This window comes from Mirounga leonina, unplaced genomic scaffold (assembly GCF_011800145.1).
Source record: "Mirounga leonina isolate KUSES-001 unplaced genomic scaffold, KU_Mleo_1.0 Mir_92, whole genome shotgun sequence".
Classification (NCBI taxonomy): domain Eukaryota; kingdom Metazoa; phylum Chordata; class Mammalia; order Carnivora; family Phocidae; genus Mirounga; species Mirounga leonina.
In genome coordinates, this window is record NW_023270852.1 from 5596272 (window position 1) to 5613154 (window position 16883).

A 16883-nucleotide genomic window follows, 5' to 3' on the forward strand; every position below is an offset into this window, starting at 1 on the left:
ATTTAAGAGAGAGAGAAAGCTTGAGCAGGGGGATGGGCAGAGGGAGAGGGAGACAAGCAGACTCCCCGATGAATGGGGAGCCTGAATTGGGGTTGGATCCCAGGACCCTGAGATCATGACCTGAGCCAAAATCAAGAGTCAGAAGCTCAACCAACTGAGCCACCCAGGCACCACTCATTGATTTTTTTAATACAAATGAACCCAGTCTGATTTGAAAGGATTATTTATTTATTTATTTATTATTATTATTATTATTATTTTTTTAAATTTTATTTTATTATGTTATGTTAAGTCACCATACATCAGTTTTTGATGTAGTGATCCACAATTCATTGTTGGAAGGATCTTTTAAATATATATATATATTTTTATTAAAGATTTTTATTTATTTGAGAGAGAATGAGGGAAAGAGAGCACAAGAAGGGGGAAGGTCAGAGGGAGAAGCAGACTCCCTGCTGAGCAGGGAGCCCGATGCAGGACTCGATACTGGGACTCCAGGATCATGACCTGAGCCGAAGGCAGTCGCTTAACCAACTGAACCACCCAGGCACCCTTAAATATATTGTTAAATGAGAAAAACAAGATGCCAGGAAATATATATAATATGATTCGGTTTTTATAAGACAAAGAATGAAAAGCCTTTGGCGATGTGAATATGAGTATGTGAGATTATAATATGGAGAAATATACAGAAATATATAGAAGCATACTAGGCTATCAACATGGGTTTTCTGTGGTATTGGAGAGAGGGCAGATAGTTAAGCCAATATAATTTTTCAACAATTTCCTATACAACACATTTACTCACTTTTTCCAATTAAAATTTTTATTTTACTGAAAAATTTTTATTAAAGTGAATTTTTTCCATCAACTTTTTTTTTTTTTTTAAGATTTTATTTATTTATTTGACAGGGAGAGACACAGCAAGAGAGGGAACACAGGCAGGGGGAGTGAGAGAGGGAGAAGCAGGCTTCCCGCTGAGCAGGGAGCCCGATGCGGGGCTCGATCCCAGGACCCTGGGATCATGACCTGAGCCGAAGGCAGATGCTTAACGACTGAGCACCCAGGCGCCCCTCCATCAACATTTTTTGACAAAGACCCTATAATTAGCATTTTCTTCCTATCTAGCTGGACTGACTATAACTTACGTTATTGTGAATTTTCTTTTTGGCCTTATTTTTAACAAGTATGATTTGCTTGGTAGTCACTAATTATTATTATTACATGAAGGTATAAATCAGTCTTACTCTATTTAGCCATCTTATTCTGTGCAAGTCTTTGTGATTGGGATTTAGGGAGAAAATAATCAGAAAATCCACATTTTAAGGTGAAACCTGATATTTAAGCATTGGTGGTTAATTTGAATTTTATGAACCACAGTGTGGGCCAACATTATCTAGGTTCAGTGAAACGTGTCTGCAGGCTGCATACTATTTTTGACTTCTGGTGCAGGTCAGCTCTTGGCTGTCCTAATGTTCCTAATGCTGGAAATGTGTGACCTACTAGGAAAATGTCATCCTCTGTCCGAAAAGTCCCTCCTGTCATGGAAATATGGCTGTAACCCCAGGACCCGATAAGTCAGGTATGCCCACGTTTCAGATCTGAATGATGGCAACGGAGATAAGTGTGCTGGGGAGGGATGGTATAGAGATGCACCCCATATGGTCCCTCATGTTTCAGTGCATCCCCAGGAAATAGCAGCATGGGATGCCGGCTCTCCAGCAGCAGGTGGCAGCATTAGAACAGAGATTGGTCATGCTAGGGCTTGTGATACTCCCAATGCCTTCCTTATTTATATATGAATTAGGGAAGGAACAGATTACTCCAGATCAGTTTTAGATGGAAGAACATTATTTGCCATACCGTTTCAATTAAAAAAAAGTATTTAAGCCCCTACTATGTGCCAGCCACTGTGCTGTGCATTTCATTTTTAAATTTATTTTTATTAAATTTATTTTTTTGAGTATAGTTGCCACACGAGGTTACATTAGCTTTAGGTGTACAACATAGTGATTTGTTGAGTTGACACATTATGTTATATTCACCACAAGTGTTGTGCTGTTTATTTTAACAGTCGTGTTGTTTAATCTTCACAACCTGTGATGCAGGCAACTATTTCTCTTATTTTAAAGATGAGGAAATTGGGTTTTCAAAGGCTAAAGGAATCTGCCCGAGGCTGTCCTGTTTCTGATAGGCAGAGTTGGGTCTGGAGCTGCTAGATCTTTAACTGTTTTCCTGGAATCATACCTGTCATACCAGCCTACAGTCGAGTTTCTGTCTCAGTTCTCCTGACGTTCTGCCTGATTAATGTTGTTGAGAAACTCGGGCTGTACTTGGGGACAGAGGAAGCCAGCATGGCAGAGGACATTTGCCCCAGATGCTGGCCAGGTGGTTGTGCCCTAGAGCTGGTGATTGAGGGAAGACGGATGCTATTGCAGAGGAACACCATGCTTTCAGTCTGGAGAATGGATGTGGAAATTTGATGCATTTTTCCTTTTTTGTATAATAATTCCTGTGACAAGTACAGATTACCTTTTTCCTGATTTCTTACTATTCAAAGTATTGGCATAGAAAATAAGTTATATAAGAAGTTTAATACTTCTTGTGATAAATGTGAGGGGCTGGCCATTTGGTAATTAAAGCTGCGGGATGTTTGCATGACAGACCTATCCTTGGCTGTTTCATACTGTGTCAGACTATTTGATTAAGAATGACTAATCTCATGATTTTATATAAATGGCTCAAGTCTGTTAAGACAATTTGCTGAATAAATGAGATCAGCCAGCAAAGTTCACAATTTCTTCCAGTAAGGCCAGTGTTGGGTAGAGAGCAGATTCAAGACTATTCTCTGCCTGTGTGATCTTGTGTAAGTAGCTCATTCTTTATCTGTAAAAGAGGGGATGGACTGGATGACACCAGAAGTTTCTTCCTGCTCTGCTAGCTTGTGATTTTCTAGAGTCCCCGTGGATCTGTATGTGAACAGCACCAACCCCTTCCGTGCAGAGGAGTTCCGGAGGGGGCCACAGAGATTAGATAAGCCCTTGTATCTTCACAGAAATGATCCCAAGTCACTGGCAAGTTAGGAACCAACTAAAAAGGATATAATTATGTGGCATCAAAAGAGCATGGGTTTGGAGTCAGAATGTCCTGATCCAAATCTTGGCTGCACTGATGATTAGCTGTATAATCTTGGGCAAGTCACTATGACTCCCTGAATCTGTTTTCTTAGTGGATACCTTAAGATTTGCTCTGGGTTTTTAAGAGTCAGAGTTTATCTTGTGTTTGACACATGATAGTTGCCCAATAAATGGTAACTCTTTTCATTAGTGATTGTTATGGTTTGAATTATGTCACTTGAAAATTCATATTTTGAAGTCCTAACTCTCAGTACCTCAGAACGTGATCTCATATTTGGAGGAGGTAATCTTATTTCAGGGGTAATCAGTTAAAATGAGGCCATTAAGAAATTGTCTTTTTTCCTTTGGATATTCTTTCCTGCTTTGTCGAAGATTAGTTGACCATATAATTGAAGCTCCAATTCTGGGTTCTCTGTTCTGCTCCATTGATCTATGTGTCTGTTTTTGTGCCTCTATCTTGATGATTACAGCTTTGTAATACAGCTTGAAGTCCAGGAATTGTGATGCCTCCAGCTTTGGTTTTCTTTTTCAACATTACTTTGGCTATTTGGGGGTCTTTTCTGGTTTCATACAAATTTTAGAATTCTTTGATCTAGTTCTGTGCTGGTGTTATTTTGATAGGGATTGCATTGAATGTGTAGATTGCTTTGGGTAGTATAGACATTTTAACAATCTTTTTTCTTCCAGTCCATGAATAGGGAATGTTTTTCCACTTCTTTGTGTCTTCCTCAATTTCTTTCATAAATGATCTGTAGTTTTCAGAGTACAAATCTTTTATCTCTTTGGTTAGGTTTATTCCTAGTTATCTTATGGTTTTTGGTGCATTTGTAAATGGGATCGATTCCTTGATTTTGCTCTTTTTTTGTAAAGTTTATTTTCCTCTTTTATAGCTCCTTTTTAAAAAATTTGTTTCAGGGGTACAGGTCTGTGATTCCTTAGTCTTACATAATACCCAGTGCTCACCACAATACATACCCTCCCCAATGTCCATCCCCCAGCCACCTCATCCCCTACCTCCCTCCCCTCCAGCAATCCTCAGTTTGTTTCCCAAGATTAAGAGTCTCTTATGGTTTGTCACCCTCTCTGGTTTCATCTTGTTTCATAATTTTTCTCTCTTCCCCTATGAGCCTCTGCCTGTTTCTTAAATTCCGCATATCAGTGAGATCATATGATAATTGTCTTTCTCTGATTGACTTATTTGACTTAGCATAATACCCTCTAGTTCCATCCACATCGTTGCAAATGGCAAGATTTCATTTTTTTAATGGCAGATGCACCCCAGTGTCGATAGCAGCAGTGTCCACAATAGCCGAACAAAGAAAGAGCCCAGATATCTATTTACAGATGAATGGATAAAGAAGATGCGGTATAAATATATATATACAATGGAATATTACACAGCCATCCTTGATTTCTCTTTCTGCTGCTTCATTATTGGTTTATAGAAATGCAGCAGACTTCTGGGCATTGATTTTATATCCTGTGACTTTGCCGAATTCCTGTATCAGTTCTAGCAATTTTTTGGTGAAGTCTTTCGGGTTTTCTACATAGAATATCATGTCATCTGTAAATCCTGAAAGTTTGACTTCTCCCTTGCCGATTTGGATGCCTTCTATTTCTTTTAGTTGTCTGATTGCTGAGGCTAGGACTTCTAGTACTATGTTGAACAACAGTGGTGAGAGTGGACATCCCTGTTGTGTTCCTGACCTTTGGGGAAAAGCTCTCAGTTTTTTCCCATTGAGGATGATAATAGCTGTGGGTCTTTTATATATGGCCTTTATGACATTGAGATATGTTTCTTCTAGCCCTACTTTCTTGAGGGTTTTTATCAAAGGATGTTGTATTTTGTCAAATGCTTTTTTGCATCTATTGAGAGGATCATATGGTTTTTATCCTTTATTTTATTAATGTGGTGTATCACGTTGATTGATTTGCGGATGTTGAACCACCCCTGCAGCCCAGGAATAAATCCCACTTGTCATGGTGAGTAATCCTTCTAATGTACTGTTGGATCCGATTAGCTAGTATATTGTTGAGAATTTTTGCATCCATGTTCATCAGGGATATTGGTCTGTAATTCTCCTTTTTAATGGGGTCTTTGGTTTTGGGATCAAGGTAAAGCTGGCCTCATAGAAATACTGATTTGAAGGGGCACATGCACCCCAATGTTTTTAGCAACAATGTCTACAGTAGCCAAAATATGGGAAGAACCAGATGTCCATTGACTGATGAATGGATAAAGAAGGTGTGGTGTGTGTACACACACACACACACACAGAGAGAGAGAGAGAGAGAGAGAGAGAGAGAGGAATATTACTCAGCCATCAAAAAGAATGAAATCTTGCCATTTGCAATGACGTGGATGGAACTGCAGAAATTATGCTAAGCGAGATAAGTCAGAGAAAGACAAATACCATACGATTTTCACTCATGTGTGGAATTTAAGAAACAAAACAGATGAACATAGGGGAAGAGAAGGAAAAATAAGGTAAAATAAAAACAGACAGGGAGGCAAACCATAAGAGAATCTTAACTATAGGGAACAAACAGAGGTTTGCTGGAGGGGAGATAGGTAGGGGGAGGGGTAATTGGGTGATGGGTATTAAGGAGGGCACTTGATGTAATGAGCACTGGGTGTTATATGCCTCTGATGAATCACTAAATTCTATCCCTGAAACTAATATGTTAACTAACTTGAATTTAAATAAAATCTAAAAAGAAAATTGTCAACTCCAAGACTGCACTAGCAGTTTTCATATAACGGTTGTTTACTATTTTTTTATGTTTTTTTCTTTTACTTATAGTTATAAACATAAACATATAATATAAAAAAATGAGGTCATTAAGGTGGGCCCAATCAAATATGGTGTCCTTACAAAAAGGGGGATTTGAACACAGAAACATACATAGAGGGAAGATGATGTGGATAGATAAAGGGAGAAGATAGCCACATAGGCCAATGAGAGAGGCCTGCAACAAATCCTTCCCTCACAGCTCTCCAAAGGAACCAACCCTGCTGACACCTTGATCTTGGACTTCCAGCCTCCAGAACCGAGAGACAATATGTTTCTGTTGCTTAACCTACCCAGTCTGTGGCGCTTTATTCTCACAGTCCTAGCAAACTAATACAGCTATTTTTGCTCAGAGTGCTGTTCTACTGCCATCTTGCCCCACTCTGAATGCACCTTGTGTAGCACCTATACAAAAACAGGTCTTGTGGTGGCTTTATGTTCTATGCCTCAGCTGTTCCCAAGTGGTCAGCCAGCCTTTGGGATGGTATTAAAATAGTTCACATTTATTGGTACCATTTTATATACCAGGAAATTGAGGCACAGATATGTTTTGCAACTTATCTCAAGGTCACACACCTATGAACTCGTAGATTTGGATGCACCCAGACACTCTGACCCCAGAATCCTTGCCCTTAATTCTCACAGTGACATCTTAACCACCACGCAGAGGAGCTTGGAGATGACTGGAGTTGAAAGAAGAGAAATGAATGGCATTTCTTATTAGCAGGACAGAACTGACAACTCTGTGTCCTCAGTACTGGCCTCCATGTATCTCTCTCATCACATCACCGGAACATGCTAGACGATGGTGCCCACTGCCTGCAGATCACTCAGCTTGCTAAGGAGTTCCATTGGCCAGAGTCCAGAGCTGTTGCTCTCATTTTAGGTCCTGGACCCTTCATCTCTCAGGCTTTCCCAAAGCTGCCATTGATGAATTTTTGGGCTTCTGTCCAAGGATCTGATGCAGAAAAGCACTATGGAGAGAGGCAGAATGTCATAGTGGTTCAGGGTGCAGGCTCTGGTCTCAGATGCCTGGGTTTGGATACTGGCTCTGTATGTGACTTAGTTAGCCTCAGATATTCATCTATAAAATGGGGATGACAGTAGTACTTATTTCATAGGGTTGTTTTCGTGAGGATTACTAATTAACACATGTTCACTTCTTTTTTTTTTTTAATTTAATTTTATTGTGTTATGTTCGTCACCATACGTTACATCATTAGTTTTTGATGTAGTGTTCCATAATTCATTGTTTGCATATAACACCCAGTGCTCCATTCAATACATGCCCTCCTTAATACCCATCACTGGGCTAACCCATTTCGCCACCCCCCTCCCCTCCAACAGCTTCAGTTTGTTTCTCAGAGTCCATAGTCTCTCATGGTTTGTTCCCCCCTCCGATTCCCCCCCTTCATTTTTCCCTTCCTGCTATCTTTTTTTTTTTTTTTTTAACATAATAACACATGCTTACTTCTTAGATCAACACTTGGTGAGTACTTAATACATGTTGGCTGTTATAACATGTTAGTGGGATGGACTATAGTACTCTAATGGTAACTACCTAGGAAAGCATCTCTTCCAGGAAAAAGACTGAACTATATCCAGTATATAGTAATAAATTCATAAAATTTCAATAACCTGTCATCCATATTGCAGTAGAAATACAGAGCTTGATGTATATGCAAGTTATTTCAGAATTGTGCAATTTAGTAGAAAATGTTCATAGCACATAATAAATATTTGTTGAATGAATAAATAAAATGTGAGGTGAGGCCCTGGTGCTGTGGGAAGGAGGGGAATGCAGGCTGGCAGAGGGTTGCCTGGGCAACTATGATAAAGAAGCAGTAAATTGTCCAATTCTAGAGGATGAGGTGAATTCTGATCCAAGACAACAGGTGGAGAAGTGAGAGGGCAGTGGGTATCTCAAGGCCCTCACCATGGCCATCAGTGGTGGAGATGTTGGGGCTAAGGCTGGACCAAGCAAGAGGCAGCAGGCCTGGGAGCAGGGGCAGAGAGGAGCTCCATTCCAGGCAGGGGAAAGCCAGGGAGGACAGAGGCGTGTCAGACAGGCAGAAGGACTGTTCTGTGGGAATTAGAGATGATCTCTGTCTCTTGCTGACTCACTGGATCCCTGGAAAAAGGCCTGGGGGCAGCGGAAGTACTGCAGACCCTGATGGCCACATGAGCTAAGCCTGCTTCCTGAACACTGAGGACAGGTCTTTACTGCTGGCAGCCGGGAGGTGCCAGATACCTGGGCTGAGAGAGAGTGCCAAGGACTTGATTCCAGCTTCCATGTTGCAAGGCACCGGGACGATGCTGAAGCCCAGCGAGAATGAGCGCTCCCATTCTGAACCTGAAACTTGCAATATTACCTGGAACTTTTAAAGTGGAGTCAATTGAGGGCTTTCCAGAAGCAACAGAAAGATTTTATTGCATTTGTCATTAAGAAGGTAAATTGTTATAATCTTTTTGAAGAGTGATTTTGCAACATTATCAGAATTTAAAGGATGTTAATTGCATTGTTGTTTGTAACAATGAAAAAGTGGAAATGATCTAAATGCCATCAACAGAGGGCTGGTTAAAGAAGTAATAGTGCTTCTGTACTATGGAATAATATATTTTAGTCGAAGATGATGAAGTAAACATGTACAGACATGGAAAAGTTACCACATTATATCATATGGAAAAAGTATGCTTCAGAAGAATGAATCAGTAATATCCTATGTGTGTGTAAAAAAAAGAATTATATGTATATAATACGTGTGTTTGAGTAATGCGTGGAACATATCTGAAAGGACACAAACCAAATGAATAGTGGCTAATTCCAGAAAAAGGGCTTGAAGCGAGATGGGAGGAAAAGGAAAGGGAACAGGGTATTTCACTTTATACTTAATAGATTTCTGTACTATTTGCTTATATTGTTCTGTTTACAAGTATTTATTATATGCTGTTTTTAAAACAATGTAAAAAAGAATCTCAAAATAAAACTAAAGTTTGTTACCTTGGTATTTGGGGTTTTGTATTTTCTTGTCTGTCTTCAGATTTGGAACAAATTGCTTGTTGTTGTTGTTTTTTCCATTTGACCTCAAACTTTTTTTTTTTTTTCAAAGATTTTGTTTATTTTTTTGACAGTGAGATGGACAGAGCCAGAGCGCATAAGTGGAGGGAATGGCAGAGGGAGAGGGAGAAACAGGCTCTGCACTGAGCAGGGAGCCTGACGTGGGACTCGATCCCAGGACCCTGGAATCATGACCTGAGCTGAAGGCAGATGCTTAACCATCTGAGCCACCCAGGCGCCCCCATCTTTTTTTTTAATTATGTTCAGTTAGCCAGCATATAGTACATCATAAGGTTTTGTTGTAGTGTTCAATGATTCATTAGTTGCATATATCACCCAGTTGTTTTTTTTTTTTAATGATATTATGTGGCTTTTTAAAGACCATAGGGGCCTGTGGAGAGGCTGGCAGTGGGGTTGCGGTCATCCGGAGGCCAGAGAGGGTAGTCATAGGACACTGTCAAGGGAGGTTGTGGGCAGGAGAGAAACTTCCTCTCTGAAGGCCATTCACTGGGTACCATGCAGGCCATCAAATAAGCACTTGTTGGGCACTAGGCATTATATTTAGCACCGTGTTGAACAATGTCGCTGGGCACAGCACTTCAAGGGGAATTTTGCAGAGCATGGCCTAGAACTTGACAGATACTACCTTTGGGATGGCTGAGGTCATTTCACTGGCTTTGCCCTGGTTGTAGCACATTACACCCCACTGGGCTCAGGGCAGTCACTGGGCACTGGATGGAATTCTGTGTGTGCCACTCCATTGAACACTCCATAGAACTCTTACTGGACTCCACACAGAATGTAACTTTCAGCATCATAGTGGGCATCATGCAGAACTCTGAGCTGATCCCCAGGAAACACATCTTTCTGGGTACCCCAACAATGGGTATGAACAAGTAGATGAAGAGTTTCATTTTTGCTCTCTAAGAACAGAGCCTGTGCTAGGAGGAAACAGAGTTACAGGCTCATCAGGGCAACCATGTCCCCTCTGCCAGGGATCCCTGAACTGACTGTGGCCATGAGGAAGGTAGACCAGAGACTGGGGAAGGGCAAGGGAACAATTGAGCCCACTTGCCAACTCCTCCTCGCTACGAGAAAGGCTCCAATGGTTTGAAAGGGTCAGTTTCCTGCGTGAAACTCCAAATAAACAAACAGAAGCCCCCATCACTAATACAGATACTTCTGAGAGTAGTGCAAGTTGAAGGCAAACATTTCCCAAAGAGTCTGGAAGGAGAATGAAGCTCTGAGAGAAGTTCCGTGTCCAGGCTCACTGCTACTTGGATGGCAGACCTTTGTCTGCCTTCATAAGTCCCCATTTTCATGGGGCCTATAATTTCCCACATAAAAGGCAGTAAAACCAAATTATTTTTTTTAAGATTTTATTTATTTAATTGACAGAGAGACAGTGAGAGAGGGAACACAAGCAGGGGGAATGGGAGAGGGAGAAGCAGGCTTCCCAGTGAGCAGGGAGCCCGATGTGGGGCTCGATCCCAGGACCCTGGGATCATGACCTGAGCTGAAAGCAGACGCTTAACCGACTGAGCCATCCAGGTGCCCCAAACCAAATTAAATACCTCCTGTGACCCCTCAGATCTTTCATGAGAGTTTCTGTACCCTCAATGCCAAGAACAAAGCCCAGTTGAGATGGGATGCTGGGAGGCTGGCTAGGCACCTTCATTAGCTAAGAGATTATTCCATACATTTCAGATTCACAGAGATTCGAAGTTGCTACTAAGCAACCAAGAAATGACTATATGTAGAGTTATTTGAGAATGACCAAAAGAATTTTGTGTCTTCTTAATTTAGGAGGATCCACAGCAGGGGTGGGCGTCACTCCTCATAAATGCTCTCAGGGGCATTTTGGACAATCTTGGGGAAGCTCCTTCTGTTGTGATTCAGAAACACAGATGTATGTGCCTGGGAACTCTCACTCTCAGCTAAAGAGTGATACACCTTTATTCAAAGTCTTCCCTTGAGTTGAGAAGAGAATGTTGGCTCATCATGCTGCTAGACTTAGGCACCTCACTGTCCCCCAAATATACTGAGGGAACCCTTTTGAAATTCCCTTCTCTCCCCAGGCCCTGGAAAACATTAGGTTTTTTTGTCAATAGTTTTACTTATTCTGGATGTTACACATAAATGGAGTCATACAATATGTGACCTTTTGTGCCTGGCTTCTTTCACTTAGCTTAATGTTTTTTTAGGTTCATCCACTTTGTACTAATAGCTTTTTAGGGACACTGTGTGGTGTGAAAAGAATTCAGTCTTTGCAGTCGGACAGATCTGGGTTATAGTTCTGGTCCAGGCACTTAATAGCCATGTCCCAGGAAACTTATTTACTCTTTCTGAGCTTCAGTCCTCATTCATGAAATGAGGATAATAATCCCTACCTCAAATGTAGTTGTGAGGATTAACAAATAATGTATACAAAATCACTTGGTGTTGTAGCTGGCACGGAGTAGACTCTCCCTAATTGTCAGAAGAAAAGAAATTAAGTTAAATGTGAGAATATGTGGTGCAGAGCATGCTAATTCCTTGCCTTTGCCCCCTCTTTCATGTCGTTCTTTTATGAGCCTCATTACACAGTGGCAGCTTTTTTCTCTGAATTCCTACAACCTCCCTTCCCCTTACCTAAAAAATTTGCCTCGCACTGAGCACACACTTCTGTGTCCCTTTGTCAAGTAGGTTGTTTTTTTTTTCAGTGTGTGTATCTTATCCCCTACCCGCCACCCCAACTGGACTACATCTTTTCTTGAGGTCAGAGGCTGTTTTCTTCTTCTAGGGAACATATGTTCCAAATTCTCTAGGCCAGTCCCACTTGTAAATATTCTGTTAAGTAGTCCTTATAAACCACTGGGATATCACAGAGCATCCAGTAGTTTGGCATCCTAGCCACGTCTCCGAGACGGTCCTGGCAGGCAAAAGTGGCACAAACTCCTTCAGCCTGGGTTTGGACAGTATGATCCCTTTCAACATTTGGTGAAAGCGTCTGTTGCCCAGAAGGGCCACATCTGTCCCCTAACACCCACACAGAAATGGAACTGGCAGCAGGCGAGCCTCCATCCTAATTATCTGGCCGTAATTGAAAGGTGCAAGTTGGCATTCTCAGGAAGGTGCTTCTTCAAAGGCACTTGCTGCAGAAGCTAAACTCCAAATTAAAATTGATTCACATTCTCATAGATGCATCAGCTATTAGAGAGTAGGTTCTGGAATGGAGTGTGTTACCAGAGAATGAGGTCAGATACGGGCAGGGAAAATGTCTTTCAGAGTTTCAGCATATTAGACTCAGCTGAATTTATATGTTGGGTTTTTACTACAAATAAAATATAATAATGTTCCAGGACCCATTTAATGTTTTTGACCCTGTCTTTTTTTTTTTTTTTTTTATAGGAAGTTAGTACTTAGAGAAGGAATAAAAACAGAAACCAAGAGTCAGAAACATTTATGAAGGTGACAAATTTCTAGAGCAGTTCTTAACCACTTTTCGGGTCACAGGTCCCCTTAAGGATGTGATAAAAGCTGTAGGCCCTCTGTAACAGAAAGGTGCCTGTGTGCACAGACAAAACATTCTGCATATAATTTTGGGGAGACTTGCAGACTCCCTTGTAACCCACCTCAGGCCACCAGGTTAAGACTTCTACTAAAATGAGAGCCACTTGTCTTTAACACTAAGGCCACAAAGATGAATAAGATATGGTTCCTGCCCTCAAGGGATTTGCACTCTGGTGAGGGGGATCAAACATGTATCAGCCAGTGATATCTCAGCTAGTCAGTTGCAGAAACCTACTGATTCTTTCTGTGCCTTCTCTCCTTTTGCTTTGTACTACCCTTGTCCTGGTTTTGTCTCTCAGCCCTAGGGCAGGAACAATAGCTTTCAAGCGGTAGCATGTTAGTTTCTTCATCCTTCATGTGGGTGAGCAGTGATCCTCCTAAATCTTACTCATCTGAGGAAGAATTTGCTCACTCCTGCCATGGTGTTTTTCCAACCCTTCCAGAATAAAGACCCAATTCCTTACAGCAGCACTCAAGGCATTGTGATTGGATGCCATTATACATTTCAGCTTCATGTTTTCTACAGCCTGGTCTGAATCCTGCTCTTTATTAGTACCAGACCCCTCATTTTTCCCTAAGTAAAGCATTTTCAAGCTTCTCTGCCTGGCTCATTCTCACCCCCATCCTGGAATACTATTTCCCTTATTATCTATCTATTAAATCCTTCTTATCCTCAAAGAACCAGATCAAATACCTCCTCTGCAAAACTGGCCTCAATTCACCAACTCAGAATGAATGAGGGCTTTTTTGAACCTGTATTTAGCACTCATTCTATCCTACCTTATAGGAATGTAATGGCCCATGCCTGATTCCTTCAAATGGCCACAATATTTTGAGGCAGAGATGGCATCAGATTTATCTCTGGGGTGTGGAATCCCTACCAGAGGGGTGGTCCTTGACATTACTGAAGATAGATTTTGTTAAAAGAAGAGGTGTAGCATGATTGAGGGAAAGGGGCATAACAAAATCCCATGGATGAGAGTTCAAAATGAAAGTTGCTCAGCTCTTGAAAACAAGCCCCAGGAGGGAAGAGGATGGTGGTTCTGGGTCCGAGAGGTGGGGGACCCCAGAACAGATCTCATTCCCAAACTGGGCTTCCAACTGAAAGATGTACTGTATTAAGAACTGTTCTGGGCTGGGTTGAAGCAGAAGACCTTCAACCTCAGCCTCTTCAGGAGAGGGCACTTGGGCAGCATGCACAGCACTTTGCCACTCTGGAGGTCCTCCTCTGCCAAGCCTCTGGACTCACCCCATGCCCAGAGCTAGAACTTTCCTTTGTCATGGCTTCCACATACACGTAGTGTCTGGAAATTGGAAAAGATTAGCCTGAGGGTCCTGCGGGTTGGGCTTGGCCCTTTAGGTTAGCTTTGGGTGGAGAGGACACACCTGAAAATGTACAGCTGCTACTGGAGCTGAGGACTCGAAAGCACTTTTGTGGTTTGAAAGCAACATCCCAACGGGAACTTTTGCTCAGTCACTGCTGCCCCTCCGTAAAGTTAGAACAGTGAGCCAGAGCCAAGGTGGTCTAGACTTCTAAGCTCTAAGTACTGCCAGGCACATTACCAGAAGGATATTGTTATGGAATTTATGCTATTGTTGTCAGACCTCAAACAGGATGGAGGCTACATCTGTATCTGCCACATCTGTATCTCTAGCACTGGAGACCTTGTCCACAGTGGAGCATAATAAATACTCAAAGAATTGAAACCCAAATGCTTCTTAGTTGGCTCTGAATATTGATTCTGCTATGCAAATATTCTGCTATGCAAATATTTCTTCCCATTCTCCACAATACCAAACGCCACTGTTTTGGTCCCTCTCCAAGGTCTCTGTCTCTAAGCTCTTAATTAGAAAAGGGAAGCAGTAATTATTAAAGTTATTAAAATATGGAATATTGCAAAGGAGCGGATTAGAAGTCTTCATGCTAATCCAAACAAATCGTGCTAATATTACTTTGATTCTAGCAGACTCAAACCCACAGAGGAAGATAAAAGCTAGGGCTTGTTTCCTAAGTGGTGAGTTTAGCCTATTCGCTAAGCCAGGATTCATCAGGCATTCACTGGGAGCTGCAAAGGAGAAGCAGGAGGAGATGAAGGGAAGAAAGATGTGAACACAATAGAAAAGAGGAGGTGGGTAGGGAGGACAGCTGTGTCAAGAGAGTCAACCTGGTAGTTGTGATTCATCAAGCTCCAGCCACGAGCTCTTTCCTCTGCTGGGAGCTGTAGGGTACAAGGGGTACCTTTTCCACACTATGACTTCAGTGACTGCATCTATGAAGATGACTGCTCAGATCCTCTGCCCCGTGCAGACACATCTGCTGGTCTGATTCCTACTGGACAGGGCCACTTGTTAGAAAAACATATACCAGCCAGTATGGTCCCCAGAGCTCCAACAGAGTTATACATTGGATGCGTCTTTGGGAACCTGCCTTGGCCTGGAATGTCCCTACATGCATCTCAAATTCAACACATGCTAGACTGAGCTGAAAACTTACTCCCTTGTCTGTTCTTCCTACTGGGACTCCTTCTCAGTCAGTGGAGCCACCACCTACTCAGTCCTCCAGGCTGAACTTGAGAGCTCCCTTAGGTGCCCCTCCTTAGCCTTTCATCAATGTCTTCTGGTGGTTGAGAACTGATGATGTGCCCTCAGAAATGGCTCTTCGACTCTTCTTCCTTTCTACCTTCAGCACCACTGCTGTAGTTTGGATCTTTATCATCTTTTCCCATACTGCTTCTCCAATCTCTTCTCCTGCCCCTTTTCAAGCTACCACATTTTAGGCAGCCCACACTGGAGACACCATTCCTGTCTGCATGCCTTTGTCCATGATCATTCCTCTCTCTCCCTTGACCACCTCTCAAACTCCTCCCCATCCTCCAAGGCCCAGCCTATTTGTCACCCTCTCTGGCTGTCCAGTGTTGGTCCTCACCGAGCTTTGAGTACTGTGCCATCAGAGTACTGTCACAGTGGACAGGTCTGTCTCCCTTGAGGGTCAGGGACTGTGCATTCCACAGTTACCTATCCCGTGGGCCTTGCAGAGTGCTTGCTTGCACATGGTAGCACTCAGTACACCTCTCCTGACAGAACGTTGGTTCTGGAGGGTGATTAATCCTGTAGATGCATGCTGCTGTGAAAGACCAAACCACCGGTTTGAAAGCAAAAAGCTTGGGAGAGGTGATTTGAGGAATTCCACTGTGATGTCTAAGGAGGCAAGAAGCATGGGTCTGAAGGGAAGGAGAGGAAAATGAAGAAGTTGTGTTTGAGTCTGTCCGCTGGTTAAGACTTTATTGTATTTCATACAAAGATATTGGTAGTGCTAAAAAAAATCATCATAGTTAGGACTTGAAAGACTTGAAATAAACATTTCAATTTAGAATGACTGCCACTTAATTGAACACCTGGTCTGTCCAGACTCTCTATTTTTACCTATTTTATATTTAAGCCTAACAACTCTACTTGTTAGGTATATTTACCCCTATTAGTTGAAAAAATTGAGGCTCAGAGAGGTTCAGTAATTCACCCATGATCACACAGGTATAAAGAGAATGGAATAAGGATTTTTTAAGACTTAGAATACAGATCTGATTCTAACACCTGATTGTTTACACAAACCTGTATTTACCCTGGAAAGCGGAAATATGCTCCAGGATCTATGTATGAATTCATCACATCTTCAACTTTTTCCTCTCATCAGAAATATCATAGGATTAACAATAGCTGATAAAATGGACCGAGGTTTGTGTCAGTTTGCCCTCCTTCACTTCCCTTGCTTCTGGTTGGTACCCAAATAGAAAAGAAAAAACAACGAAGTGGAAAAGAAAATAGGCACAAAAGGAGTGGGCTGACTGAGGGAAGGAAGAGAAGCAAAATGCCCAAGGAATCCACAGATGGCTAATTGTATCTCTTTCAACATGCTTTTCAAAGATAGTATTCTACTTAGTCCTCATAACAGTACTGGGAATATATAATAGTAATCCCATTTGCTAAGTGAGGACGAGGACTCTCAAGAAGCTTAAAAGCTTTGACTTAGTTGGAACAACTAATAAAGGGCAGGGCCAGAATTGAAACTCAGGTGCTCATTCTCCCAAACCAACTTTTGTTCCACCCACCAGGTGCACTGATACCCCGGCTCACAGCACAGTGCATGCCAACCAGTTATGTTAGAATATATGAATGGTAATAACCAGTCTTTATTGCACTTACCCTGTGACAGGTACTCTACAAAATGCTTTACATAAATTGTCTCTTTTAATTTTTATCACAACCCTATGATGCCAGAACTGTTAATAGTCCCACTTCACAGAGAAAGAAACTGAGGCATAGAGAGATTTAAGTCACTTGCTTAAG

The 16883-nt window shown here is 41.8% G+C and overlaps 1 protein-coding gene across 2 annotated transcripts in view; it reads left to right on the plus strand.

Annotated features, from left to right (window-relative positions):
• LOC118004223 overlaps nucleotides 1-16883 on the plus strand; it is a 188831-nt gene that overhangs the window by 12889 nt on the left and 159059 nt on the right. The window contains exon 4 of one of the 2 annotated variants that reach the window (XM_034995456.1): nucleotides 6132-7154. The exons of the other annotated variant lie outside the window; for it this stretch is intronic. Within the exon in view, the coding sequence (XP_034851347.1) occupies nucleotides 6132-6263 (132 nt within the window). The 3' untranslated portion in view covers nucleotides 6264-7154. Of the gene's footprint in view, nucleotides 1-6131; nucleotides 7155-16883 lie in introns of those variants that run through there. 2 annotated transcript variants of the gene reach the window in all.